At 44.3% G+C, this 27,897-nt stretch overlaps 7 protein-coding genes across 7 annotated transcripts; 1 reads left to right on the top strand and 6 right to left on the bottom strand.

The window, feature by feature from the left end:
• Positions 1-2,337: 2,337 nt before the first annotated feature.
• On the bottom strand, positions 2,338-2,748 carry LOC144672356 (histone H3). The gene has a single exon (XM_078534202.1). The coding sequence runs from the start codon at positions 2,746-2,748 to the stop codon at positions 2,338-2,340; it is 411 nt and encodes a 136-aa protein (XP_078390328.1).
• A 1,747-nt stretch (positions 2,749-4,495) lies between these two features.
• On the bottom strand, positions 4,496-4,807 carry LOC144672380 (histone H4). Its single transcript, XM_078534225.1, has one exon. It carries the CDS (start codon positions 4,805-4,807, stop codon positions 4,496-4,498), a length of 312 nt encoding a protein of 103 aa, XP_078390351.1.
• Positions 4,808-5,670: 863 nt separating this feature from the next.
• On the bottom strand, positions 5,671-6,327 carry LOC144672449 (histone H1-like). Its single transcript, XM_078534292.1, has one exon. The coding sequence runs from the start codon at positions 6,325-6,327 to the stop codon at positions 5,671-5,673; it is 657 nt and encodes a 218-aa protein (XP_078390418.1).
• Positions 6,328-21,251: 14,924 nt separating this feature from the next.
• On the top strand, positions 21,252-21,711 carry LOC144672468 (histone H2AX-like). The gene has a single exon (XM_078534311.1). It carries the CDS (start codon positions 21,252-21,254, stop codon positions 21,642-21,644), a length of 393 nt encoding a protein of 130 aa, XP_078390437.1. The 3' UTR covers positions 21,645-21,711.
• Positions 21,712-22,152: 441 nt separating this feature from the next.
• Positions 22,153-22,564, bottom strand: LOC144672366 (histone H3). Its single transcript, XM_078534211.1, has one exon. The coding sequence runs from the start codon at positions 22,562-22,564 to the stop codon at positions 22,154-22,156; it is 411 nt and encodes a 136-aa protein (XP_078390337.1). The 3' UTR covers position 22,153.
• Positions 22,565-23,898: 1,334 nt separating this feature from the next.
• Positions 23,899-24,210, bottom strand: LOC144672489 (histone H4). The gene has a single exon (XM_078534332.1). The coding sequence runs from the start codon at positions 24,208-24,210 to the stop codon at positions 23,899-23,901; it is 312 nt and encodes a 103-aa protein (XP_078390458.1).
• Positions 24,211-25,383: 1,173 nt separating this feature from the next.
• LOC144672499 (histone H1-like) lies at positions 25,384-26,040 on the bottom strand. Its single transcript, XM_078534342.1, has one exon. The coding sequence runs from the start codon at positions 26,038-26,040 to the stop codon at positions 25,384-25,386; it is 657 nt and encodes a 218-aa protein (XP_078390468.1).
• Positions 26,041-27,897: the final 1,857 nt, after the last annotated feature.

Raw genomic sequence — 27,897 nt, 5'->3', positions numbered from 1 at the left:
ATTCCTTTCACAAGAGTGGAGTCTTAGCATTAAATCTGTGCATTTCAATCAGCTGTATATGTGAAGCTAAGAATGTACCCAGACGCCCCACAGAACAACATATTAAATTCCACACCAAAGATCTCATACAATATCTGAAATAAAGGTAAAATATAATTTTAATGAATACAGACCTTAATACACAACACGTGCCATATCAATATTCTCACTAAGAATCATAATGTAAATTCTCTGAACACTTCTTGTTTACCCTTAGCACTTACTCTTGGAAAGCACCAAGGCTGAAAGATAAATAATGAACCCCACATTCACTTAGCCTACCTGAAACTGAAGTATACCAAAATAATCTCATTCATATAGAATCATAGAGGCCATAACATTATAGAAATAACTCCACAAACACATACCTTACCGGACGCTGTCATGTACAATTTAATCCCAAAATCATGCATTGTATCAGGCACTGAAAGACATGCAGAGAGTGGCACATTCCCATGCAATAGCAGATACAGGGATAATTTGAATGAATCACACTCACTGTCAGCTAAATGAGTGAATACACACTCCATCAATTTAAGTGACTAATAAATATAGAGCAAGAAACTAACAATACATTGGGAAGCAATGCATTATTCAACCACATACAGAGTAGCAGGGAATTAAATGGAGAGCAGGAGCCACAGACATACACAAATCTTTTTAGAAAAGTCTTAAGGACGCAGAGCCAAAAACCCACAATGACATAAAATTGCCCAGATTGACTGACACACAAAAAAATATTGCTCTCAAACAGCTTGGCTGGATTTGTATCAACTTCATTCTCACATTTAGTTCCAGATATTGACAGATTTAGATGGAATCCCTCTCTCACGGATAGTACCAGAAAATATTGCAGATAGAATGAATGCACTCTTCCATACATAGCAGTACAGAGTCCTACACAGAGGGCAAAATGTATTCATCCACATACAATACAACACACTGGTGGGTACAGGATTAATTCAACTCTATCACAGTATTCAACTAAGTGAAAACACATAATAAAACACACAATTCATCAATTCTTAACAGATATGGTGAAAGAAAAAAACGAATTCAATGCCCACAGTGTCCAAAATTTACATTTAGAGTATTAATTCTGCAGCCATTTCCAGAACCACAACAGGCACATAACAAAGGTTAGCAAGATTCATACACAGCACCAGAGGCTGATACATACAGAAGGAATATGACACTTATACACAGTCAACAACTGATAAGTCCTGATTAAAATCCATGTTCACATGCTACATTAAAAAGTTGAAAAGTGAGCATCATATTCAAAGAATGGACAATGATATACAAGGTGCAGAGAGTCCTAAAAAAACCCATATTCACATGCCAGAATCTGTTGAACATAGAGTAAGAGGACTGGAAAAACGGTCCGAGATTAAACCCGAATGGATTCCGGATTTTAATAGCCAATTTGGGGCTTGTGATCAAATATGATATAGTGCAATAAGGGAGACCAATCTTTTAAACTATGGAAATGACTGTGTTATATGTTAAGGCAATATTCTGTATCAAATTAATTATTCGTTTTACACACGTTTCGTCGGGCTTTTCAATGTTCAATATAACAAAGGCTCGGTTCCTGCAAAATTGGCGCCTTTAATTTCTGCTTCATGTCAGAGACATGAAACTCCGCACTCAAAAGTCAGCAACTAACAGATACAGGTAAACTGTAGGATGTCCAAAAGATGGAGAGAATTGGGTGAATCGCGCATTGTTATAATTTAAAAAGGGAATTAGCTATTACGATTTTTGTGCCGTATTTTTTTGGCGGTCTTGCAAATTTGAAATATATAATGGGTCGGTAACTGACGATTTGGCGCCATTACTTTCGGACGTCAACCACGTGACGTCTCCACGTTGGTGAATCATGCAGGGATCTGATTGGTAATAGGAAGAACATTAGCAGCTGTAATAAAATGGACCAATAAGCATTGATCGCACCGCCATTCCTCCCGAAGGTATAAAATGAGTGAATGCGTGGATCCTCCACATTGGTCACTCAAACAGAGATCTGACTGATAATGTGCAGAAGCCAATGGGATGTGTGTTTTCCTTAATTGTCACTACTTGGGAAAACGTTCCTGGAATAATAAAATGACCGTCTCTCCAAAGCCCAACAAAGGTAGCAAAGGAAAGGTATAGGGTGAAAAAAAATGGAAATTATATGCAGAAGAGGTGGCGTCTTTTAACAATAGATCGCAGCTCTTTCTCTGACCGACTTGGTGGCTCTTAAAAGAGCCTTTGTGGTTTTCGGTGTAAGTCTAGAGTCGGGTAGGGTTCAGTCTAGGCGCGCTCCCCGCGGATGCGGCGGGCCAGCTGGATGTCCTTGGGCATGATGGTGACTCGCTTGGCGTGGATGGCGCACAGGTTGGTGTCCTCAAAGAGCCCCACCAGGTAAGCCTCGCTGGCCTCCTGCAGGGCCATGACGGCCGAGCTCTGGAAGCGCAGGTCGGTCTTGAAGTCCTGAGCGATCTCTCGCACCAGGCGCTGGAAGGGCAGTTTGCGGATCAGCAGCTCGGTGGATTTCTGGTATCGGCGGATCTCCCGCAGAGCCACAGTGCCGGGCCTGTAGCGATGGGGCTTCTTGACGCCGCCCGTGGCTGGAGCGCTCTTGCGGGCAGCTTTGGTAGCCAGCTGCTTGCGGGGAGCTTTCCCTCCGGTCGACTTGCGCGCTGTCTGCTTGGTCCTGGCCATGATAACAAACGCTGTGGAACACAGACTCTGAGAATGATCAAGCCGCTCTGTGTCAGTCTATTTAAGACCTTATGGGGAACGCCCACTTGCCCTGATTGGTCAACTCCACTTCCCCCTGGCAACGTTCGAATAGAGGGATGGTCGCCAAGAATCTGATTGGTGGGGCAGTAATTGACAATCAATCAATTTCAAAAAGCCCGCCAATTTCATCGGAACAAGTAAAAAGGAAATTAATTAAACCGAGTTTGAAGGCAGATAAATTCAATCTCAAAATATAAAAAAAATCGTAAACCTCGATGTCTGTGCGCCCCATTTTTCACCCGGATACAACTTCCTGTCTTTGGAACTCGGATTAAATTCTCATTCATTCCCTGCTCGGTTGATAACGGGCTGGAATAAGCCTCCTATTGATGGGCGAAAATTTTTCGGACACATGTAAACCTTATGAACAATAACGGTTTAAATTAACCAGGCACCGACTTCCTGCTTTGGAACGTGGATTAAATTCTCATTCTTTCCCTGATCGGTTTACAACAGGGCGGAATTAAACTCCTATTGATGGGGGAAATTTTGGCACTCACATCGAAACCTCATCAACCGACTCGGTATTTTAATGTCAACGCGCTATAGATGTTAAAGAGAAAATGGTGTGATTCCTGTTTCTGCTGGTGAAAGGGTGCGCGGTGGGGTCTTTATGGGGGAGGGGGGCTTGCCGACCGTTTATTTAAACCGTGTATCTGTCGAAATTTACATTGATTAACGATTATGTTCTAATTATCGTGTTAGGTAAAATGAACTGGCGGAAACTGCATCCCTCTCTCATTCCGGCTTCATTATGTGTTGCGTTTGAATAACATTTTGCCTTTGACTGTACATCACAACCATGTGCCCTTGCCCGGTGGACCTCAATTTAATGGATTTACCCAATACCCCACTTTCATTCAAACTCTCTTCCACAATTATTCCGAAATGCATGTTTAGTATAGTCCAAACCGAGCGCCAAAAGCAGAGTTTTCCCTTCTGATAGAGAAATAAAGTTGTAAAACATAGAAACAGTCCATCGTGTCCTGGGCGGCCATCAAACAGCTATCTGTTCAAACCTTCTGTTCGGCCCGTGTTGCAGAATAGAGGTGATTTAGGGTAGTTTTATTTTTCAAGTCTGTAAATCGATATTGGTCTGATTCATGGCTGCTGTAAAATCTGATCTGAATATAATCGGCAGCAAGAGCCAGTCAATGTCTGCCTTATAACCTGTCTTGAATTCGGATTCTTTATCTGATTGTTCAGCGACAGGCCAGGATAAAGCTCTGTTCAGACATGCTGAATCGATACAGGCTGATCCATATAAAGCTGGTACCGCCCAGGTCCTGTCATGCGTCAAAGACCCAGGAACAGAAACCGATGGGGAAAAATAAATGAATAATATTAGAGCGACGAAGGGGGAATAAAAGGTTTAAGAATAGTTTCTCCTGATGAAATTCGACGTTACATTGGGTACAGCCGTGGTCCTCGGGTAGAAAGAACGGTAATTCGTGAAAACTGATTTAAATTAAACCAAGGCATTTTGGGGACTCACGATGGTATTGTGAGAAGAGGATGCATTGGTGGCAAAGCAGTGCCTCTTAATAAAAACATACAAAGATTTATTTTCCCCTCTCCCCCTTCAGAAGTCACTGCTCTCAATGTGAGGTTGTGGGCGGCTCTTAGAAGAGCCTTTGGGTTTTGTTAGAGAGTCGGGTCGATTTGTTCAGCCGCCGAATCCATAGAGAGTGCGGCCCTGGCGTTTCAGAGCGTACACCACATCCATGGCGGTGACCGTCTTCCGCTTGGCGTGCTCGGTGTAGGTGACAGCATCCCTGATCACATTCTCCAGGAAAACCTTCAGCACCCCGCGGGTCTCCTCGTAGATCAGGCCCGAAATGCGCTTGACACCGCCACGGCGAGCCAGGCGGCGGATGGCTGGTTTGGTGATGCCCTGGATGTTATCACGAAGCACTTTGCGGTGCCGCTTTGCTCCGCCTTTCCCCAGTCCTTTGCCTCCTTTCCCTCTGCCAGACATGATGCTTCTTCAGTCAAATCGCTGCTGAATGAGTTGGGAGCTGCTTCACGTTCCGCTTTTATACAGCCCGCCCCGACCTAACTGAGGAACGGAGAGAGTGTGTGTGAGAGAGGCGGGGCGGGAGAGACTGAGTGACAGACAGAACAAAGTCTTTGGTAAACCAGCTCCTCCTCCTGCCTGCCAGAAACAGAATTGTATTTTGTCCAATTCTAAAGGGAATTGAACAGACGCTTTGAACAGAACTTACACACTTGAATATCATGAAGCAGCTAATTACCAACTCGAATCTATTAAACATCGTCTTGTCCGGATCATTTCCGCCTCAATAATAAACTTTCCATACGAGTCAAATTCTGCTTCGATTTCAACCCCAGCTCCAATTCCATCCCCACCCACAACTCCCCTCCTAGGATTTGGAATTTTGCCAACATCTCTCCCAACCGAATGAGAGAAAATAATGGGTTTTGGTGTCAGCTGTGAGGAGTTTCCTTTACACCTGGTTTCTCTATTGTAGACTCCCACCCTGAAAATGTGAATAAAGGAAGATAAACATTAAGTGCTCTCGGACACACCATGGATACTAATCGGAAAGGATATCGATGTGTGTTATTGCAGGAATGAGAGTCGGAGTTGGGGGAGGGAGTGGAAGTGCGGCTGAAGTGCATTTCAGTGATTCAGCGGGAATACTGGATTTACAGGAAAATAAAACATTTCCACCTGAAATCAGCTCACGGCGCGGAGACAGGGATCAAATGATCAGGGGATCAGCTCTTTCATGTGAAATGTGGGTGGCTCTGAAAAGAGCCTTTGGGTTCAGAGGTTTACAATTTGCTCGGGATCTTTCCCTTCTTTCCTGTCTTTGCTTATCTCGTTTTGGGCTTGGCCCTCCCTATCGCCACTTTTTTGACGCCCGTCACCTTCTTGGCCGGAGACTTTTTCTTGGGGGCTGCTTTCTTCACCGGCTTTTTGGGAGTTGCCGCCTTCTTGGCTGTTTTCTTGGCCGCTGCTTTCTTCGCTGGGGATTTCTTGGCCGCTGCTTTCTTGACTGGAGATTTCTTGGCCGTTGCTTTCTTGACTGGAGTCTTCTTGGCCGTTGCTTTCTTTGCTGTCACCTTCTTGGCTGCCGCTTTCTTCACTGGAGATTTCTTGCCAGCTGCTGCCTTCGCCTTCTTTCCCACTTTCCCCGGGGTTGTGTTCTTAGGGACTTTGAAGGAGCCCGAGGCGCCCGTGCCCTTGACCTGAACCAGGAAGCCATTCTTCACATTCCTCTTGATGCTTTGCTTGATCTGGGAGCCGAGTTTCTCCACATCCACCCCATTGCCGCGCAGCGCCTTCTTGATCGCGGGCAGCGACATCCCCTTGCGATCGCTGCAATCCGCCACAACCTTGAGGATCTGCTCGCCCAGCTTGGGACCGGCTGCACTGCTCCGGGGAGCCGCCTTCTTCTTCTTCTTGGGAGTCTTGACCTGGGCGGCGGGAGCGGCTGGAGGAGCCGTTTCGGCGGCTGCAGTATCGGTCATGTTCCGGGACTCTGCACAAAAGTTTCTCTGTCAATGTGAACGGGCTGAGAAATGAAGCCGCTGGTGGCGGCACTGAGCAACTTAAAGGCAGCGAGCGGACGGGGCGGAGACAGGCTGCTGTCAGCTCCAGGCTGCTGCTGCCTCTCTGTGTTTTTCTCTCCTCACAAACTTCCCAATTCCATGGAAATTCCGGCTCTGCAGTGTCCCAGACTGAATCCTTCTTATCTCTGACACTGTAATGTTCGCTGTCGAAAATATTTCACTCGAATTGAAGACTCCAATTTCGATTTAAACCCGATTAACTGCGGCTCCTTCACCCGATCGATGACATGTCCTCTACTTTTAGTCTGAAATCTAGAAAACAACAAAGAAATTGTCTTGAAATCTCACTTTGGCGTCAAGCTGGGGAGCAGGGGGTGTATTTCTTTGGAAATTATTTTTATTTTACCTAAGCGGGACTCTGAAATGTCCTGATCAGAACGGTCACACAAACACAGTTTCAATCCTCTGACTCGCCCGCCCACTTCAAACACTCTCTTACACAATGTTCACATTTAAAGGTTCATTGGCAACAAGATGAACAATTGTGAATGTCTCGGTAGAGATTTCCTTCTCTTTTCGATCCTTGCTCCGGTTTCTATTTATTTGCTGTCGATTGTGAATTCAGCTAACATTAAACACTCTGAGGCATTGGACCCGCAGAGAGTCTGATTCGCAGATTCCGCGGTAGTGCCAATCATATATGATTTCAAGTAATTGTCTGAATAGCTCACATCAAGATCTATATTTCTGGTGACAATACAAATTATCTGCTCCCAGTCGCTCTAGATTTCCCTTTTAACGTTGCTCCTCCTGAACTGAGACGTCACAATTTCACCAATTGCCTTTTATCCCAATCTCAACACCCAGAGAAGTCCAGTTATGTATGGAGGCACTTTCGCGCATCATAAGACCATAAGACATAGTAGCAGAAATTAGGCCATTCGGCCCATCGAGTCTGCCCCGCATTAAATCATGGCTGATAAGTTTCTCAACCCCATACTCCCACCTTCTCCCCGTAACCTTTGATTCCCTTACCAATGAAGAACCTATCTATCTCGGTCTTAAATGCACTCAGTGACCTGGCCTCCACAGCCTTCTGTGGCATTGAATTCCATAGATTCACCACTCTCTGGCTAAAGAAGTTTTTCATCATTTCTGTTCTAAAAGGTCTGCCCTTTACTCTGAGGCTGTGCCCTTGGGTCCTAGTCTCTCCTACTAATGGAAACATCTTCCCCACGTCAATTCTATCCAGGCCTTTCAGTATTCTGTAAGTTTCAATCAGATCCCCCCTCATCCTTCTAAACTCCATCGAGTATTGACCCAGAGTCCTCAAACGTTCCTCATATGTTGAGCTTTTCATTCCTGGGATCATCCTCATGAACCTCCTCTGGACCCTCTCCAGGGACAGCACATCCTTCCTGAGATACGGGGCCCAAAATTGCTTACAATATTCTAAATGTGGTCTGACCAGAGCCTTAGAAACCCTCAGCACCACATCCCTGCTTTTATATTCTAGTCCTCTCGAAGTAAATGCCAACATTGCATTTGCCTTCCTAACTAATGACTCAACCTGCAGTTAACCTTAAGGGAATCCTGGACTAGCACTCCCAAGTCCCTTTGCAATCCAGATTTCTGAATTCTCTCCCCATTTAGAAAATAGTCTATGCCTCTATTCTTCCTACCAAAATGCATGACCTCACACTTCCCCACGTTGTATTCCATCTGTCACTTCTTTGCCCATTCTCCTAACCTGTCCAAATCCTTCTGCAACCTCCCCGCCTCCTCAATACTACCTGTCCCTCCACCTATCTTTATATCATCTGCAAACTTAGCCAGGATGCCCTCAGTTCCTTCAACTAGATCATTAATATATAAAGTGATAAGTTATGGTCCCAACACTGACCCCTCCAAAACTCCACTACTCACCGGCCGCCATCCTGGGGTGGACCCCCCTATGCCCATTCTCTGCCTTCTGCCAGACAGCCAATCTTCTATCCATGCTAGTACCTTGCCTCTAACACCATGGGCTCTTATCTTACTGATCAGCATCCTGTGTGGCACCTTGTCAAAGGCCTTCTGGAAGTCCAAGTACATAACATCCATTGGCTCTCCTTTGTCTAACCTACTCGTTACCTCCTCAAAGTATTCTAACAGATTTGTCAGGCATGACCTCCCTTGGATGAAACCATGCTGACTTTGCCCGATTTTACCATGCACTTCCAAGTATTCTGAAATCTCATCCTTAATAATGGACTCTAAAATCTTACCAATGACCGAAGTCAGGCTATTAAACCTGTAATTTCCCGACTTTTGCCTCACTCCCTTCTTAAACAAGGGGGTTACATTAGCGATTTTCCAGTCCTCTGGGAACATCCCTGAGTCCAGTGATTACTGAAAGATCACCACTAACGCCTCCACTATCTCTTCAGCTATCTCCTTCAGAACTCTGGGGTGTAATCCATCTGGTCCAGGTCATTTATCCACCTTCAGACCTTTCAGTTTTCCTAGCCCCTTCTTATTGTTAATTGCCACCATACTCACCTCTGTCCCCCGACTCTCTTGAACTTTGGGCATGTCACTCGTGTCTTCCACTGTGAAGACTGTCGCAAAGTACCTATTCAGTTCCTCCGCCATTTCTTTGTTCCCCACTAATCCTTCTCCAGCGTCATTTTCCAGCGGCCCAATATCCACTTTTGCCTCTCTCTTGCCCTTTATATATGTAAAAAAAATTTTTGCAATCTTCTTTTATATTACTGTTTGTTTACCCTCATATTTAATCTTCTCCCTCCTTATTTCTTTTTTAGTTGTCCTCTGTTGGTCTTTGTAGGCTTCCCAATCCCCTGGTTTCCCACTGCTCTTCGTCGCATTGTATGCTTTCTCTTCAGCTTTTATGCTGTCCCGGACTTCCCTTGTCAGCCATGGTTTCCTCGTCCTCCCTTTAGTATGCTTCTTCTTCCTAGGGATGAATTTTTGCTTTTTCTCCCAAATTACTCCCAGAAACTCCTACCATTGATGTTCCACTGTCTTTCCTGCTAGGCTTATCTCCCAGTCAATTCTGGCCAGCTCCTCCCTCATGCCTCTGTAGTTGCCTTTATTCAACTGTAATACCGTTACATCTGATTCCAGCTTTTTCCTCTCAAATTGCAGGGTAAATTCTATCATAATATGGTCACTTCCTCCTAAGGGTTCCTTCACCTTTAGCTCCCTTAGCTGCCTCATTACACATCACTAAATCTAGAATTGCCTGTTCCCTAGTGGGCTCCACCACAAGCTGCTCCAAAAAGCCATCGTGTAGACATTCCACAAATTCCTTTTCTTGGGATCCACTACCAAGCTGATTTTCCCATTCTACCTGCATATTGAAATCCTCCATGATCACTGTAAACTTGCCTTTCTTACACGCCTTTTCTATCTCCTGGTGTATCTTGTGGCCCACATCCTGACTACTGTTCGGAGGCCTGTACATAAATCCCATTATGTTTTTTTTTACCTTTGTGGTTCCTCAACTCTAACCACACAGATTCTACATCCTCTGACCCTACATCATTTCTTGCTATCGATTTAATTTCATTTCTTACTAACAAAGCAACCCCACCTCCTCTGCCAATCTGCCTATCTTTTCGATAGGTTGTATATCTTTGGATATTTAGCTCCCAGCCCTGATCCCCTTGCAGCCATATCTCCGTAATGCCCACCAGATCATACCTGCCAATTTCAATCTGCGCCACAAGCTCATTTACCTTATTTCGTATACTGTGTGCATTCAGATACAACACCTTCAGTCCTGTATTTCCCGTCCCCTTTCTCATTGTCGTCCCTTTATCTGATGTGCTTGAAGTTAGATTCCTAGCCCTTTCCAAACACTCTGTCCTATTTTGTGTTCTGGAGACTTTAATAGCCTCTCCTGGGCTCTCCTTTCTTTTCAGTTTTTTCATAATTTTCCATGAAGTTGAATCCACCACCCCACATGCTAACCTGCTGCTCTGTTTCCCATTAGTCATATTTCTTGCAGTTTTACCCTTCCCTCCCCCCCCCCCACTTTCTAGTTTAAAGTCCTGTTGAATACTCTACTTACGCTTTTCGCTAGAACATTGGTCCCAGATCGGTTCAGGTGGAGACCGTCCCAATGGTACAGATCCCTCCTGTTCCAATACTGATGCCAGTGCCCCACGAAATGGAACCCCTCTTTCCCGCACCACTCCTTTAGCCACGTGTTTACTTCCCTTATTCTTGTGTCCCTATGCCAAATTGCACGTTGCTCGGGTAGTAATCCCGAGATTATAACCCTTGAGGACCTGTTCTTTAATTTAGTTCCTAGTTCCTGATAATCCCCAAACAGGTCCTGTTTCCTAGTCTGAACTATGTTATTTGTCACGACGTGGACCACAACAACTGGATCCTCCCACTCCCTCTCCAATATCCTTTCAAGCCGGTCAGAGATGTCCTTCATCCTGGCACAGGGCAGGCAACATACAATGCGGGACCCTCGATCCTGCTTACAAAGGAATCTATCAATTCCCCTAATTATAGAATCCCCTACAACTACCACTTGTCTCTGTGCTCCCCCCTCTTGAATGGCCTCCTGTGCCACGGTGCCGTGGTCAGCTGGCTCATCCTCCCTACAGCCCTGTTCCCCATCCATACAGGGAGCAAGTACGTCGTACCTGTTGGACAAGGTCAAGAGCTGAGGGTCCTCACTTACTGAACACAGGATCCCTCTACCTGCCTCAATTGCAGTCACACCCTGCTGACCCTGACCACTGACCGGATTTGAGGTACTTAATCTACCAGGTAAGACCGCCTCCTGATACAAAGCGTCCAGGTAACTGTCCCCCTCCCGAAGGTGCCGCAGTGTCCAGAACTCGGACTCCAGCTCATCAATTCTGAGCCGGAATTCCTCCAGCAACAACACTTGCTGCAGATGTGGTCACTGTGGCTCGCATTGGGATCTGCCAGCTCCCACATCATACAGCTACAGCACATCACCTGCCCAGCCATCTGTACTTAGACAATTAATTTATTAATTAGCTTTGCCGTGTTTTTTTTTTCAAATTTGGTGCAGATTTCCTACCAACCAATCAGGTCACAGCTTTCATGTGACGTCACTTTTTCAGTTTTGGCTTCAGTTACTCTGTGCCCCGAGGTCACCACTCTGCTGCTCCTCCCTCCGAGTCTGCTCCCTAGAGACAAGACTGCGAATCCTCAAGGTAAGCTAGGTTTACAATCACCGCTTCAGTTCTCCTCCCTCCGAGTCTGCTCCCAGGATTTACTCAGCAATCAGCTGCTTTTTCTTTAAATTCCACTTTCAGAAGAGTATCCCTCGCAGATTTGGTGCACTCCTGGAGACACTGCCTCTTCCCCTCTCTCTGTTTTTTAGGTTTGAGGATGAGGGAGGGATGGAAACACTACAGCAATGTAATGCTTGGGGCTATTCCATTCTTTGACAGTGGGTCCTCCTCGATTCCCTCCTGAGTCGCGGTGGCTGCGATGACTTCTCCCATCGTCACGTTCCTGACAGTGACAGAGTTTTTCAGAGCAGAATTCGATGTTTGACTGGAGATAATCTAATGAAATGTCATACTTGAATTTCTGAGAGGAGAATGAACAGTGACAGTCCCTCACCTCACATGGGAGGAGTGTGAGTATCAGTTTATATAATCCTATCAGTAACATTAGTAACATGCACATCAACAGCAGTAGAGGGATGGGGGACAACTGAATAATATCGATCCCTTGATACAGTTCAGGGAATGTTCATGAGCAGCTTCCAGTTGTTGACTGGTGAGGAAATCATGATCAAGTTGGAATAATCGTCATTGGAGTTTAGAAGATTGAGAGGTTTTCTTTTTGAAACACTGAATATTCTGAAGCTGATCGATAAGGCTTATAGATCCCCCAGCGGTGCGAAATACCAGGCCTCATCTCTCATTAACATTGGAGGAGAGGCAGATACATTTCTGTCCCACAGTCCAGGAAACTGAGTGGTGTTGAGGCAATAATAATGAAATATAACATTCTATAAACTCTGGAACTCTCGGGAAATCTTCGACTAAAATTGTTGAATACGACAGTCAGTGACTGACATTTTCAATCTGATTATATTAACCTGAGACTTTTACGATCTGATATTAAGTTCTGAGCTATAACAGCAAACAGACCTATTCGACATGTGGATTAATTTGCGGAGACCGTCGAATGAACAGCAAAGACGCCCAGTTTGGATTTAATACAGGGATGGCCCTCCTGCTCGTAACGTCTCTGCCCGTTCCCCACATTCCAATTCCTATGCTCAAGGCTGAGGAAATTGACATGGGGAAGGACCAGATGACCTGGTTTTGTTCTTAGTTAGTTTCCAACAGCACATGCGCATTGCAGCCCTGCGTTTTGGAATTTCTCGGTGACTAGTCGGGCGCATGCGCGCTTCCCTTCCCACCAACCACTGCCCTTGACGTCCTTTCACTCAGCGAGCGGAAGACCTTTGTTTCAAACAGACGGAAATGGAAATACTGGGGCCCGGGTAAGCGAGTAAACAGCGTTCTGATTCCAGCAGGGCACCGGTTTGTCAGTGTGGGCACAGAAATCATCATTGACTCGGGGTAAGTTCAGGGGGAACCGGGGGGCTGTTTGTAAGAGGCGGAGCGGAGCGGGAACGTGTTCCGGAACTTGGAGTGAGCTGGTGGTCGGGGAGAGGCCTTTCTGGGGCTGTGTGTGGCCCTGCTGAGGGAGACAGAACCTGAGCAAGCTGCAATTGAAAACTATTGGGATATCCCCCCTCAATCCTGTAATGCATATTCCAAGTTTAGCTGCTGATTCACACAACATGTTGGCTTTTGGACAGTGAATCGTGGAAACAGACGGAGAGTAAGGAGTGGAGCAGTAATGTTAACGACACGTGTTGCAGGCACCAGCTGTTCAGCTGAGGCGTCTCAAAGAAACATTGTACCTTCCACAGTTAGATTGAGTTGGCGGTTCTTACAAAGGGAGCTGGAAATTGAAATCTGTCCTGTACCAATATCTCTGGGCCCGCGTAGTGACACACTTGGAGCAGTGCAGATGCGGGTTGTTTCTGAATCTCACTCAATAGTTAGAAGTGGAATCAGACACTGTAGTTTTTTCGTTGTCCGCCATGATATGTACAGTATTTTTGAAATTGATTATCAGTTGAAATATTACATTGATCTATTGCCTTTTACTGACCTCAGCTGATTTTGCCTTACTGGAGATATCTTTCTTCCTCTCTGGCAGGTTAATGAAGGGGTCAGTTTCAATCTCAAGTTCCACCAGCCAACACAGAGGTGCAGCTATCTCCTTCTAACTGGCAGCAGGTACGATCCTACTCCAAGAGTGCACAGATACAGACAGAACATCACTGTGACCATCACCCAGAGCAGAAATAGTCAGACTCGAATTGAACTCAAACCCTGATACACATGATCAATCCAGTAGGCTAACACACAGGGGAGACTGAATTATATTCCCCACAAAACACTGCTACTCGGTACTGCTGAATGGTAGACCCACTGTAAGAGGTAAGCAGCGATTTCTATGTTTTTAGTGAAACCAAAGGTCAGCAAAATTCTCCAGTGAAACCTTGTACACCATAAGGGCTGGTATCAGCAGCTCTCTCTAGGGAGACCTTTGGGATCATAAGGGATTAACTGGTTAGGAGATAGAAGAGGGATGAAGATAAACACATCAGTGTAATGACAAAGAGTATCAGGGATAGAGCCAGGCTAGAACGAGATGAAGAGGCCCTGCTTGGGAAAGTAAATGTATGTTCCGCGGACTGGCGGCATCTGATTGTCATGTGATTATGTACTGCCAAGATTGGAATTAGAATAGTGTAATGTGTACGTGAACGGTTTAGTGTTTAAAAAAGATTGTTATCCTGTAATCAGTAGAGTTCTGTTTTAGGCATTCAAAGGGAGCAGACCCTCCCTGTTGTTCCCTTTAATAAACAATCCTAAACTTGTATCTTTGTCACTGTATTCGATTCTTAGAAGAAAGCACAACAGCACCAATTTCAGTCCAAAATCGCAAACATTATCAGATTGAAGGGCAGTCCATTCATGTCACAAGAGTAGATCATTAGCTACAACTTAAATATCAGACAATTAATGTTTGCAGAATTATTCATGAATACATGCAAAGTTCTCGCAAAGCAACAAGTTAAATTCCATTCCAAAAATCTTATTCAATATCAGAAATCAAGATAGAGTATATTTTTGTTAATGGAGGCGTGCATAGACATGCCAGAGGAATATTGTCACAAACACTCACTTCGACAGATCACTACAAACAAAAAATGGTTAAAACTTAACTCACAAAGCAGGGAATAACATAACACCACTCTCAGAGGAGAGTCTGACCGACACGGAACTATCCTGCATTCCCATAACAGAGACAGACAATTACATTGTAAAACCACAGACACATTCCAGGGACATAGAGATGCAGAATAAAACCAAATTTTCTATAAGCCTTTTCAAAATAGGAGAAGCATGGCTACACACATCGCTGATCTTGATGGCTACTGTAAAAACACACATGAACATGCATTAAAAACTTTAAGTTGCTGATCAAAACAAATCAGTCCATTCCATAAACCGAGAGGGACATGGAAAATAGGTTCATGCTTTCATACTAAATGGAAAACTGAAAGGTGGCCATCATTCATAAATATTGTCGGCTAACAGGCTCACCGTAAAATCGACAATGATTCAGACACACACATAAATGAGAGTCACAGAGGAAAATACACTTGGAGATTCTGTCAGAATAAAAGTGAAATGTAAGTATCAGACTCTGTCAGGTGCAGAGTGATATTTACCAGCTGGGAATTAACACAGACAGGGGGAGGAAAAAACACCGACAATGCTGGAAATATTCAGCAGGGACGGCAACAACTGTTTAGAAAGATTGAGGGTGAACATTACAGGCAAATGACCTTCCATCACATCAGGAATTTCAGATAACGGGCAGTTCAGCTTTTTCTCCACAGATGTTGACAATCCTGCTCAGTATTCTCAGCAATTTTCTTCCCTTTTTTTGAGGTTTCCAACATCCAGCCGAGAATATTTTGGCTTTGCTTAGTTGCAGTTGATAAACATTCCTTCATGCTAAAATCTGACATGTACAAAGGAAATCCCATATTCAGACACAAAATATCAACAGAATCTCACAAAAACTATTGTTCAGTTCATCAAAAATTGACACAAGCAGAATGGAATATATCACTTGTAAAACAGAGATTTGAGCACCGAAAATAAAACAAGAAACTGAATCAAATTGGTACAGACTAAAATCGGCATTCATACAACAGATTCACTGTAAATGCAGAGTCTCAGAAACTACATGTTCACTTTAACAAAGTAAAAGACATGCTCACAACACAAACTGGAAATGAGCGGGTAGATTGAATACCGCAGTCTCATATCTGAAAAGGTCAACTACTGATAAAATGCAAACTTACATACACCAAACCTAACAGTTACTGCTTACAGCCAAGACTATCAAAATTGAAAAGGGAAGAATTGGACATGTACAGAATGAATCCATGCCATCATGCCAGATAATTATGAGTACCAATCAACATGCACATTTCTATATTGAACAATGACAAATAAAAAGATAAGTCCATAAACACATTAGAGAGACAGAAGGAACGAAAACACAAAAAAAACACCATGAACACACACACACACACACACACACACATCTTCAGACATGCTCTCTCTCTCTGTCTCTCACACAGACCCAAACACAGATAAAAGCAGGCATGCACAGCCACATCATCAATCGCACAATGACAATACTATAATACTGACAGATTTTCAATAAGTCTTACATTTGCTGATAAGACACTAATAGATAAAGAATGTAGGCTATACTCATAGAAAATGTACTGAGAATAATCATAGTTACATTGTCAAAGTCAGTGAAGTAATCTCAAACATACATTCAGACATTCAAAAGTGAGAACTGCAGTGTAAAATTCACATTTGCATTCCAGACACATACCTAAAACTGGCAATTGCAATTATGACTCACGCTCACAATGCAGTTATTGACAGATACAGAATAGCACTCACATTCACATGCCACAAACTAATGGAGAGACTGAGGGAAAAAAGCTCAATAGCAAGTAAGGAAGTGCTAGAAAGTAAAACAACAAGACATTCACATGGACATTCTAACACCAGCAATCACTTACCAGAACCTGAAAGTTACTGAGTCACAGTCACATTAAGAATCCCAGAAACTGATAAATACAGCAGCAGATTAAGAAACGGAAATCATACTCACATATGTGAAAGCACACCCGACAGTTTAAAACTCACACTCATAAAAAAAACTGGCAGATGGAGACAGAAACACAGCCTTAGATGACAACAAACCTGGCATTTAACTATTTATGAGAAAAATCAGACAAAACAAAATTCGACATGTGCATTGTTATGAGACTTAAAGATTGACAGTTACAAAGCTTTCACCTTTTCATCTCAGAAAACAATAGATACAGAATAAAATACTTAAATGCATCCCAGTGATTGTCAATGCAATCAGAGGAGTGGTCCAGCAAAGAAGGATATCACTGTTCAAATAAAAATGGCAAAATACTATTTTCATCCATGTGTTCCAAAAGTGAAACTCACCTTCATATTTCTACATGGAAAAATTACTGAAATAATAGTACAGGCCTCCAAATTAATAAATCAATCTGCAGTCGAAATATCAGGAATGAATAATGGTTGAAAGGTACAACATGAAAAGAGACAAACAAATCTTAGCTCACAAGCTGTGCTATGGGTATTCCTGCTGCATGATGATGTTAGTGACAAAGGTAGATAATAGTGACAACTTCAAAAGTCACAAAATGAACAAGGTTAAAAAGTGAGCTAGCTGCAACACTAGCTAGGTACAGGACCATTCACTGAGAGCAGAGAAACTTCCAGGTCATTATGTCCACAGTCACAACCAATTAATTGTTCATTCCCACACTGTTTCAAAGGGAAGTGACAACTTTTCAATGCAAGATACAAACTGAGCAGGAGAGTCTGATTTTATTGTTGTTGTTTGTTTTTATTTCCAGTAACCTAGATGAGAGGAGCATACATCAATCAAAATGTTCACAGAAAACACACCAAATATCAGATTTAATTATATTGTGTTGCGTTGGTCAGAAATTAATTAATTATTCTGAGCCTCATTAGACAAGAAATAACTGATTGGAAGGGACAGAATAAATTGCAGCACCGTCCCTTAGAATTTAGACATATCTATATATTTCACACCAAAAATGGCAGCATCAGTAAAGATTCAACAGCAATCCCTTTATACAAAATGAACAAATTACATATGAGGCTGTGTATCTGATTAAATATTCACAATTGTTTTCACAGAGCTAAAAATCAAATGTGATTCCACAAATCCCAGGCAACTATTGAATATAACCTGTGACTACAAAACACATGAAGCCAATGTTATAGGTTAAACCAAAGGTTAACAAATACTGCTATGTTGAGGGATTCATAAAAATATATTCCAACACGTTTCATTAAAAGTCCAGATATAGTCTTATCTCACACTTACCTGCAACAGTGGAGAAAAACAGATACAGATTGAATAATATACCTACTTAAAAACAAAAAGCTAAAAGCTACTGCGGATGCTGGAAATCCAAAACAAAAACAGAATTACCTGGAAAAACTCAGCAGGTCTGGCAGCATCGGTGGAGAAGAAATCAGTTAACGTTTCGAGTCTTAACGACCCTTCGGCAGAACTGAAGCATAGTTAGGAGAAAGGTGAAATATAAGCTGGTTTAAGGTGGGGGGGCGGGGGGAGAGAGAAGTTGTATATACTTAGATGGGCAGAATTCTCAGGTGCAAAATTACTCACACATTCAAACATAGATCAAATACAGCTATAAGAACAAAAATAAATTCAAAGCATACCAGAGAACGGCAACTACATAATTATCCCCACATACACTGTGCCTGGGGAGCAAAAATCCATGATGCAGATGTTAATCACCCAAATTTCCAAGTCTGAAAGCTTTATAATAAATCCCACACTCACTACACTACCTGAATCTGAATGAGACAGAAAAGATCTCATTCAAATAGAATAGCTGAAACCATAAAAATACAGAAATAACCCCACAATCACATCGTCTATTGGAAACTGTCATGTTCAATTTAATCCCCAAATCATGCACTGTAAAGGACAATGAGAGATACGCAGGGAGTGGAACATACCCATACAAACCAGATGCACAGTTCAGTGGAATGAATCACACACTCATTGTCAGCTAGTTGCTCTTAAAGACTGAATTATTACACACTCACATTCAGTTTGAGAGACTGACAGTTATAGAACCATGGCCAAACTCACAGATTATACAAGACGCTGAGAAGCAATGAATTATCCCCATCTGATGCAAAGTACCAGTGAATGAAATACAGGGATAAAACCACAAACATACACTAAAAACATAACAATGAGGAAAATCCGAATGTTACAGGGCCAAATCTACAGTCAGGCAATATGTCACCAATCGACACACAAGGAAAACATACTTGTAGCAGTTGACTATATGAATATCAATTGGAACTTCACATTTGGTTCCAGATTTTGAGTGATTCGAACGAAATCTCACTTTTGGAGATAGCACATTAAAATATTAAAAATAGAGTTAGTTCCACTCTTGCAAACATCACGGATACATGGAGGGAATTATATATACGTTCACATACAAGATACTGGAGGTTACAAAATGAATGCAACTCAATCACATGTTCACCACCCTATGAGTCAACAACTTTGTCCTCAACACAGCCCGAAATGGACTACAACGTATCCTGAGATTGAACACATGTGCTAGGCCTTTCAGCCAGAGGAAACATCATCCCTGCACCCAGCCTGACCAGCGCTGTCACTATTTCATGTATTTCAAATACTTGCCCTCTCATTCTACAATCACTGAGTGTATACAGTCCGAATCGGCCCATTCTCCCCTCATGTGACAATCCTGCCAGCCCATGAATCAGCCTGGTGATCATGTGCTGCACGCAGGTCTCTTCGTAAATCAACATTTCCCAACCTATCACTATTTAAATAATACTCTGCCATTCTGTTTTTCGTACCAAAGTGGATGAATTCACATCTAGCCACTTTATACTCCATCTGCCATGTTTTTTTCCCACTCACTCAAGTTATCTAAATCTCCTTGGGCAATTTTAACTTCCTCCTCATCTCTCACATTCCCTCCTAGATTTGTGTCATCAGCAACCTTGGAAATATTATCTTTGCTTCCTTCATCACAATCATTCTTGTCTATTCTGAATACTGGGACCCAAACACTGATCCCTGTGGCACACCACTTGTCAACTTCTGCCATTCTCAAAAAGACTGATTTATTCCTGCTCTCTTTATCCTGTTTACTAATCCTTTCTCAGTACATGCCAATCCAAACCCCCATCCCATGCACTTCAATTTGGTACACAAACCAGTTAAGTGGGCATTTAACAAAAGCTTTCTGAAAATCTAAATAGACCACATCATCTGGTTTTCCCTTATCTACTTTGCAATTTAATTCCCAAAAAAGCTACAATAGGTTTGTCAAACATGATTTCCCTTTCATAAACGCATGCTATCTTTCTCCAATCCATTTGACATTTTCAAAGTCTCTTATTATCACAGAGTGGACTCTCGTATTAAGTCTACCACTGATGGTGGCTAATCAGTCTGTAATTCCCTGTTTTTACGCTGCTTTATTTTTTTAGAAAATTATACATTTCAGATTAAAGTTCCCATTTATTTATCATGAACAGACAGATATTCCATGCACCCATAGCAGGGTTTAACAGATAATGTCGGGATTAAAATGAGAATAGAAGCATAATCTTATGGTGGCAGCAATATATGTCGAATGAAATATAAAATTTTCTCCAGGGATTGACATGCACCAGATAAAATCCAAACTGACTTAAAACTGAATGTTACAGAGACAAAAACAAAAACATATATCGTTGATGTCAATTTCGGAAGAAAAGCTTCAGGGAGCGAAAACTACATTTAAGTAACAAATAATGATGATTAGGCTTAATCCCAGAATCACATAGCCTGCAGAGGATTTTCATTTTTATTGCTGGATTGGAATACAATGTATGTTTGCTGCTTCAGGGTAGACCCTGCCTTGTTGTATAAATGTAATCAAGCAGAGTCTATCTTTGAACCCTCAAAGATGCTATCCCTCCCCAGCATTATAAAAGTTGATTTGATCAATTCATTCCGTATCAGCCCTGGCGGTGTGGGAAGCCTCTGTTTCAATACTGGCAAATTTACGCCAAAAAATGTGCACTCCGCTTTTGACACTCACGAACATGAAAAAAACATAAGTTTGGATTCTGGAAAATTGGTTCCTTTATTGTCCTCTTGTCCACAGGTAAAACCAGAAACTGATAGTTACGGGTAAACTGTAGACGAGGAAACGAGAGCGAGAAACCTTCTAACATTCTGTAAGAGAACTGCTTTAATGTTAAGCATTAGAACGATTTGTATAGGAATTGTCCTTTGTTTAGCTAAGACGATTTCTGTGCGATATTTCCTTCGATTAATTTTTTGTCTGTTTTTTCCAGTTTGAAATATATAATCGTTTGTTTAACTGATGATTTGGCGCCCTTAACTTCCGACTTCATACGTTGCTTGCCCGCATTGGTGAGTCAGGCAGAAATCTAATTGGTAACATGAAGAATATTATGAGCTATAATATAATTGACCAATCAGCTCTGAGCGCACCACCATTCCTCCTGAGGGTATAAGAGAACTGAAAGAAGGCGGATATCAGCATTCTCTGTGAAAGTGCTTGTGAGATTGTTACCATGTCTGGAAGAGGAAAGACCGGTGGGAAAGTTCGGTCCAAGGCCAGGTCTCGCTCCTCCCGGGCCGGACTGCAGTTCCCGGTGGGCCGCGTTCACAGGCTGCTGAGGAAGGGGAACTACGCTGAGCGTGTGGGTGCCGGAGCCCCGGTCTATCTGGCCGCCGTGCTGGAGTATCTGACGGCTGAAATCCTCGAGCTGGCCGGCAACGCGGCCCGGGACAACAAGAAGACCCGCATCATCCCCAGGCACCTGCAGCTGGCCGTCCGCAACGACGAGGAGCTCAACAAGCTGCTGGGAGGGGTGACCATCGCTCAGGGCGGGGTGCTGCCTAATATCCAGGCCGTGCTGCTGCCCAAGAAAAGCGGCGCCTCTGCAGCCACCAAGACCAAGTGAAGCGACCATTCTTTAAACTGAGAACCCAAAGGCTCTTTTCAGAGCCACTCACTTAATCAGTGAAAGGGGCGACCTGTTGTCTATCCGCATGTGCGATAACATCCCTATCGATTCGAATGACATTATATTTCTAATGCGATCTGTGAAAGCGCTGGTTACAACGAGACGCTGGCGCTGTTGCCTTTTCCAGACATGACGAGTCTGTGCTGCATCTATATATGACCAACTGCCAATGTTCAGGGAAAAATTCTTGAATAATTAAATCATCCCATTTCCAATTAAATGATGTAAAATTACAAACAAATATAAACGGAATCACCTCATAACCCCAAATGCATCAGAGGGAGGGAAACGGGTAAACAGAAGGAAAGAAAATAAATTGTAGGTTTGAGGGTTTTAGGTGCTGGAGTTTTTAACAAGGGATCGCAGCTCTTTCTCTGACCGACTTGTTGGCTCTTAAAAGAGCCTTTGTGGTTCTCGGTGTAAGTCTTGAGTCGGGTAGGGTGAGTCTAGGCGCGCTCCCCGCGGATACGGCGGGCCAGCTGGATGTCCTTGGGCATGATGGTGACTCGCTTGGCGTGGATGGCGCACAGGTTGGTGTCCTCAAAGAGCCCCACCAGGTAAGCCTCGCTGGCCTCCTGCAGGGCCATGACGGCCGAGCTCTGGAAGCGCAGGTCGGTCTTGAAGTCCTGAGCGATCTCTCGCACCAGGCGCTGGAAGGGCAGTTTGCGGATCAGCAGCTCGGTGGATTTCTGGTAGCGGCGGATCTCCCGCAGAGCCACAGTGCCGGGCCTGTAGCGATGGGGCTTCTTGACGCCGCCCGTGGCTGGAGCGCTCTTGCGGGCAGCTTTGGTAGCCAGCTGCTTGCGGGGAGCTTTCCCTCCGGTCGACTTGCGCGCTGTCTGCTTGGTCCTGGCCATGATAACAAACGCTGTGGAACACAGACTCTGAGAATGATCAAGCCGCTCTGTGTCTGTCTATTTAAGACATGTCCGTCACCTCCCTCCTGTCCTGATTGGATGCAGCGCAATCCCGCCGAGAAATTTGAAAAGAGCAGCGGGCTGCATGGATTCCTGGGCCCTGATTGGTGGAGCAGAAACTGACAGTTCATCAATTTCAAATTGCCCGCCAATTTCAGAGGAACGAGTAACTGACAATAAAATAAACCTAGTTTGAAGACAGATAAAATCAATCTGAATGGACAAATATCACAAGGTCTGAATGTTTGCGAGTCCCATTTCGGTCCCCGCTCCGACTTCCTGCTTTCGAACACGGACTAAATTCTCCTTCATTCCCTGATCGGCTTACAGCAGGCTGGAATCAAACTCCTATTGATGGGCGAAATTTTGGGTCTCACATTTAAAACTGATCAACATTATCGGTTTATTCAGGTCAAAGCCCTATAGATGTTATAGAGAGAATGGCTTGGCTCTTGTTTCTAGTGTTTTATGGCTGGGGGAGGCGATGTGGGTGGGCGGATTGCGCACCCATTCTGTAAATCAAGTTAATATCTAAGTTTACATATTTGAACTATCTTCCACAATGTGCGTAAATGCATCTTCGCAGTCCAAACCATGCACCAAAATCAGATCTTCCACATCACCCTTCAGTCCGTCCTGGGTTGCAGAATCGAGGTGATTAAGTGTAGTCAGATTTTTCAATCAGCCTCTCAATATTCGCCTTACATTCCCGTTTAAATTTGGGTTATTTCATTGATCGCCCTGATACAGGCCAGAATAAATCTGTTCAGTGCTCCCAGGAACCAGACAACATGCAGCATGGATACAGGCTGATCCATTTAAAGCTGGTATACTGGTACCTCCCAGACCCTGTCATGTCTCAACGACCCAGGAACAGATGGCGAAGAAAGAAGACAGGGTGATAATGGGGCGAAGAAGCGAGAATGATGTGTCTCAAAATAGTTACTCCTGATTAAAGTGTAATAAATGATGGCATTTATCTTGTGAACTCGGTGTTAGTTTGGGAGCTGTCGTGTTCCTCAGTCAAGCTTTGAATCGAGATTCGGCAAGTATAAAGGAAGCGAATTCCTGAAAACCGAACTAAATTAAACCATGAATTTTGTGTGACTCACGATTATATTGTTAATGGAGAATGCGCAGATGGATACGCTGTGTTTATATAAGAGTACATATCGCTTTTCCTCTCCTGCTCTGAGGTCACTGCTCTCAATGTGAGGTTGTGGGCGGCTCTTAGAAGAGCCTTTGGGTTTTGTTAGAGAGTCGGGTCGATTTGTTCAGCCGCCGAATCCATAGAGAGTGCGGCCCTGGCGTTTCAGAGCGTACACCACATCCATGGCGGTGACCGTCTTGCGCTTGGCGTGCTCGGTGTAGGTGACAGCATCCCTGATCACATTCTCCAAGAAAACCTTCAGCACCCCGCGGGTCTCCTCGTAGATCAGGCCCGAAATGCGCTTGACACCGCCACGGCGAGCCAGGCGGCGGATGGCTGGTTTGGTGATGCCCTGGATGTTATCGCGAAGCACTTTGCGGTGCCGCTTTGCTCCGCCTTTCCCCAGTCCTTTGCCTCCTTTCCCTCTGCCAGACATGATGCTGCTTCAGTCAAATCGCTGCTGAATGAGTGGGGAGCGGCTTCACGTTCCGCTTTTATACAGCCCGCCCCGACCTGACTGAGGAAGGGAGAGAGAGAGAGAGACAGAGTGTGTGTGTGTGTGTGTGAGAGAGACGGGGCGGGAGACACTGAGTACCAGTCAGAACAAGGTCTTTGGTAAATCAGCTCCTCCTCCTGCCTGCCATAAACGCATTTATTTATCCAATAATGTATATAGATTTTTCTTTCCCCACATATTTCCAATATTCTTAAATGTATTTATATCCATTGTTTTATCTCTACCTTTTAGCCTGTTTCGATTCGTTCACTCCACCCCCACCCCCACTAGGGCAATCTGCACCTTGCTTGTCCTGCTTTCTACCCTTAATTAGCACATTCCTTTAGATAATATCACCACCTTCAACACCTCTTTGTCCTGTTGTCTGGGACATCATTTGGTTATCTCCACGTATCACTGGCCCTCTACCTAACTCTTCTTGTCCCACCCCCGTCCCTTAAACCAGCTTATATTTCACCCCTTTTCTACTTTTACTTAGTTCTGTTGAAGGGTCATGAGGACTCGAAACGTAAACTGTGTTCCTCTCCGCCCATGCTGTCAGACCTGCTGAGTTTTTCCAGGTATTTTTGTTTTTGTTTTTGCTTCTATTTCAATCCTTGTAATATTCTATACACACAAATCTCTAGACTCAAGCCTCACCCTTCCTTCCACACCCCCAAATGGGATTGGGAAATTCGCTTGACACCTCATCCAACAGAATTAGAGAAAATATAAAGGTATGGTTATTAGTTGTGAGACGGGGTTTTACTCCATTATCACTCCATTGCAGACCCTGAAAATGTGAATAAAGGAACGAAGATAAACATTGAATGCACTCAGACACATAGGGAGCTGTAAGGATATCCCTGTGTCTTATTGCACAGTGCGGGAGGGGACGGGTGGAGAGTGTGTCAGTGAGTGAGCGGGAAAATAGGATTTACATGGGAGGATAAAGAAACATTTCCATCTGAAATCAGCTCCCAGCCCCGAGACAGGGATCAAATGATCAGGGGATCAGCTCTTTCATGTGAAATGTGGGTGGCTCTGAAAAGAGCCTTTGGGTTTAGAGGTTTACAATTTGCTCGGGATCTTTCCCTTCTTTCCTGTCTTTGCTTATCTCGTTTTGGGCTTGGCCCTCCCGATCACCACTTTTTTGACGCCCGTCACCTTCTTGGCCGGAGACTTTTTCTTGGGGGCTGCTTTCTTCACCGGCTTTTTGGGAGTTGCCGCCTTCTTGGCTGGTTTCTTGGCCGCTGCTTTCTTCGCTGGGGATTTCTTGGCCGCTGCTTTCTTGACTGGAGTCTTCTTGGCCGTTGCTTTCTTGACTGGAGTCTTCTTGGCCGCTGCTTTCTTTGCTGTCACCTTCTTGGCTGCCGCTTTCTTCACTGGAGATTTCTTGCCAGCTGCTGCCTTCGCCTTCTTTCCCACTTTCCCCGGGGTTGTGTTCTTAGGGACTTTGAAGGAGCCCGAGGCGCCCGTGCCCTTGACCTGAACCAGGAAGCCATTCTTCACATTCCTCTTGACGCTTTGCTTGATCTGGGAGCCGAGTTTCTCGACATCCAGCCCTTTGCCGCGCAGCGCCTTCTTGATCGCGGGCAGCGACATCCCCTTGCGATCGCTGCAATCCGCCACAACCTTGAGGATCTGCTCGCCCAGCTTGGGACCGGCTGCACCGCTCCGGGGAGCCGCCTTCTTCTTCTTCTTGGGAGTCTTGACCTGGGCGGCGGGAGCGGCTGGAGGAGCCGTTTCGGCGGCTGCAGTATCGGTCATGTTCCGGGACGCTGCACAAAAGTGTCTCTGTCGATCTGAACGGGCTCAGAAATGAAGCCGCTGGTGGCGGCACTGAGCAACTTAAAGGCAGCGAGCGGACGGGGCGGAGACAGGCTGCTGTCAGCTCCAGGCTGCTGCTGCCTCTCTGTGTTTTTCTCTCCTCACAAACTCCCCAATTCCATGGAAATTCCGGCTCTCCAGTGTCCCAGACTGAATCCTTCTTATCTCTGACATTGTAATGTTCGCTGTTGAAAAGATTTGACGCGAACTGAAGACTCGAGTTTCGATTAAAACCGGATTTACTGCGGCTCCTTCACCCGATCTCTGACATGTCCTCTACTTATCGACTGAAATCTAGATAACAACAAAGAAATTGTCTTTAAATCTCACTTTGGCGTCAAGCTGGGGAAAAGAGGGAACTTTTGAATATAAAATATTTTTAGTTTAGGCAAGCAGAACTCGGAAATCTCATGATCAGAACGGACACGGAAACACAGTTTCATTCCTCTGACTCGCCCGCCCAGTTCCAACACTCTCTTACACAATGTTCAGATGTACATGTTTACAGGCAACAACGGTCAATAATGTGAATCTCTCAGGCGTGAATTCCTCCTCTTTATCGTACTTTGCGCCCTTTTATGAAGAATATTGTCGATTGTAAACTCAGCGAACGTTTAGCTCTCTGAGGCATGGGAGCCGTAGATGGTCTCATTCGCAAATTGGTGTTTAACGGCGAGGTTGAGTGGGTTGGGCTACAGGAAGATATAGACGGGATGGTCAAGTGGCAGATAAGTGGCAGATGGAGTTTTACCCTGAAAACTGTGAGGTGATACACTATGGAAGGAGTAATTTGACAAGGAAGTATTCAATGAACGGCATGACACTAGGAAGATCTGAGGAACAAAGGGACCTTGGCGTGTGTGTCCCTAGATCTCTGAAGGTGGAGGGGCATGTTAGTGGGGTTGGGGAAAGGCACATGAGACACTTGCCTTAATAAATCGAGGCATAGATTACAAAAGTAGGGAGGTCATGTTGGAGTTGTATAGAGCCTTGGTGAGGCTACAGCTGGAGTACAATCTGGTGGCCACATTATATGAAGGATGTGATTGCACTGGAGGTGGTGCAGAGGAGATTCACCAGGATGTGGCCTGGTATGAAACATTTAGGTTATGAAAAGAGGTTGGATTCTCTTGTGTTGTTTACGTTGGAGCAGAGAGGGCTGATGGGCGACCTGATCGAGGTGTACAAGATTATTAGGGACATAGACAGTATGGATAAGGAGCAGGTGTTCCCCTTAGTTGAAGTGTCAGTCACAAGGGGGTATAAGTTCAAGGTGAGGGGCAGGTGGTTCATGGCGACTGTGAGGAATAACTTTTTTAACCCAGAGGGTGGTGACGGTCTGGAATGCGCTGCCTTGGAGGGTGGTCATGGCAGGTTGCCTCACATCATTTTAAAAGTGCCTGGATGAGCACTTGGCAAGTCATAACATTCAGGCCTATGGGCTATGTGCTGGTAAATGTGATTAAGTAGGTAGGTCAGGTGTTTCTCACGTGTCAGTGCAGACTCGATGGGCCGAAGGGCCTCTTCTGCACTTTGTGTGATTCTGTGATATGTCATTTCACGCTATTATCTGAAAAGCTCACATCAAGATGTTTATTTCTGGTGACAATACAAATTTACTGCAACTGGTCCCTCCAGACTTCCCTGTTTATGTTGCTCCTACTGAACTGACAGGTCACAATTTCACAGTTTGCAATGTACCCCTACCTCAACAACCAGAGTGGGCCAGTTATATATGAACACAAAGACGTGCATAGACACGTTCCCGAAAATGAAAGGTGTTTTCAGAGTTTGTTT

Source organism: Cetorhinus maximus, chromosome 38 (assembly GCF_964194155.1).
Source record: "Cetorhinus maximus chromosome 38, sCetMax3.hap1.1, whole genome shotgun sequence".
Lineage (NCBI taxonomy): Eukaryota > Metazoa > Chordata > Chondrichthyes > Lamniformes > Cetorhinidae > Cetorhinus > Cetorhinus maximus.
This window is presented reverse-complemented; position numbering and strand designations above follow the sequence as displayed.

Bases quoted from the DNA above. Each gene is read 5' to 3' on its own strand.
- LOC144672356 (XM_078534202.1), bottom strand. From the start codon at position 2,748: ATGGCCAGGACCAAGCAGACAGCGCGCAAGTCGACCGGAGGGAAAGCT.
- LOC144672380 (XM_078534225.1), bottom strand. From the start codon at position 4,807: ATGTCTGGCAGAGGGAAAGGAGGCAAAGGACTGGGGAAAGGCGGAGCA.
- LOC144672449 (XM_078534292.1), bottom strand. From the start codon at position 6,327: ATGACCGATACTGCAGCCGCCGAAACGGCTCCTCCAGCCGCTCCCGCC.
- LOC144672468 (XM_078534311.1), top strand. From the start codon at position 21,252: ATGTCTGGAAGAGGAAAGACCGGTGGGAAAGTTCGGTCCAAGGCCAGG.
- LOC144672366 (XM_078534211.1), bottom strand. From the start codon at position 22,564: ATGGCCAGGACCAAGCAGACAGCGCGCAAGTCGACCGGAGGGAAAGCT.
- LOC144672489 (XM_078534332.1), bottom strand. From the start codon at position 24,210: ATGTCTGGCAGAGGGAAAGGAGGCAAAGGACTGGGGAAAGGCGGAGCA.
- LOC144672499 (XM_078534342.1), bottom strand. From the start codon at position 26,040: ATGACCGATACTGCAGCCGCCGAAACGGCTCCTCCAGCCGCTCCCGCC.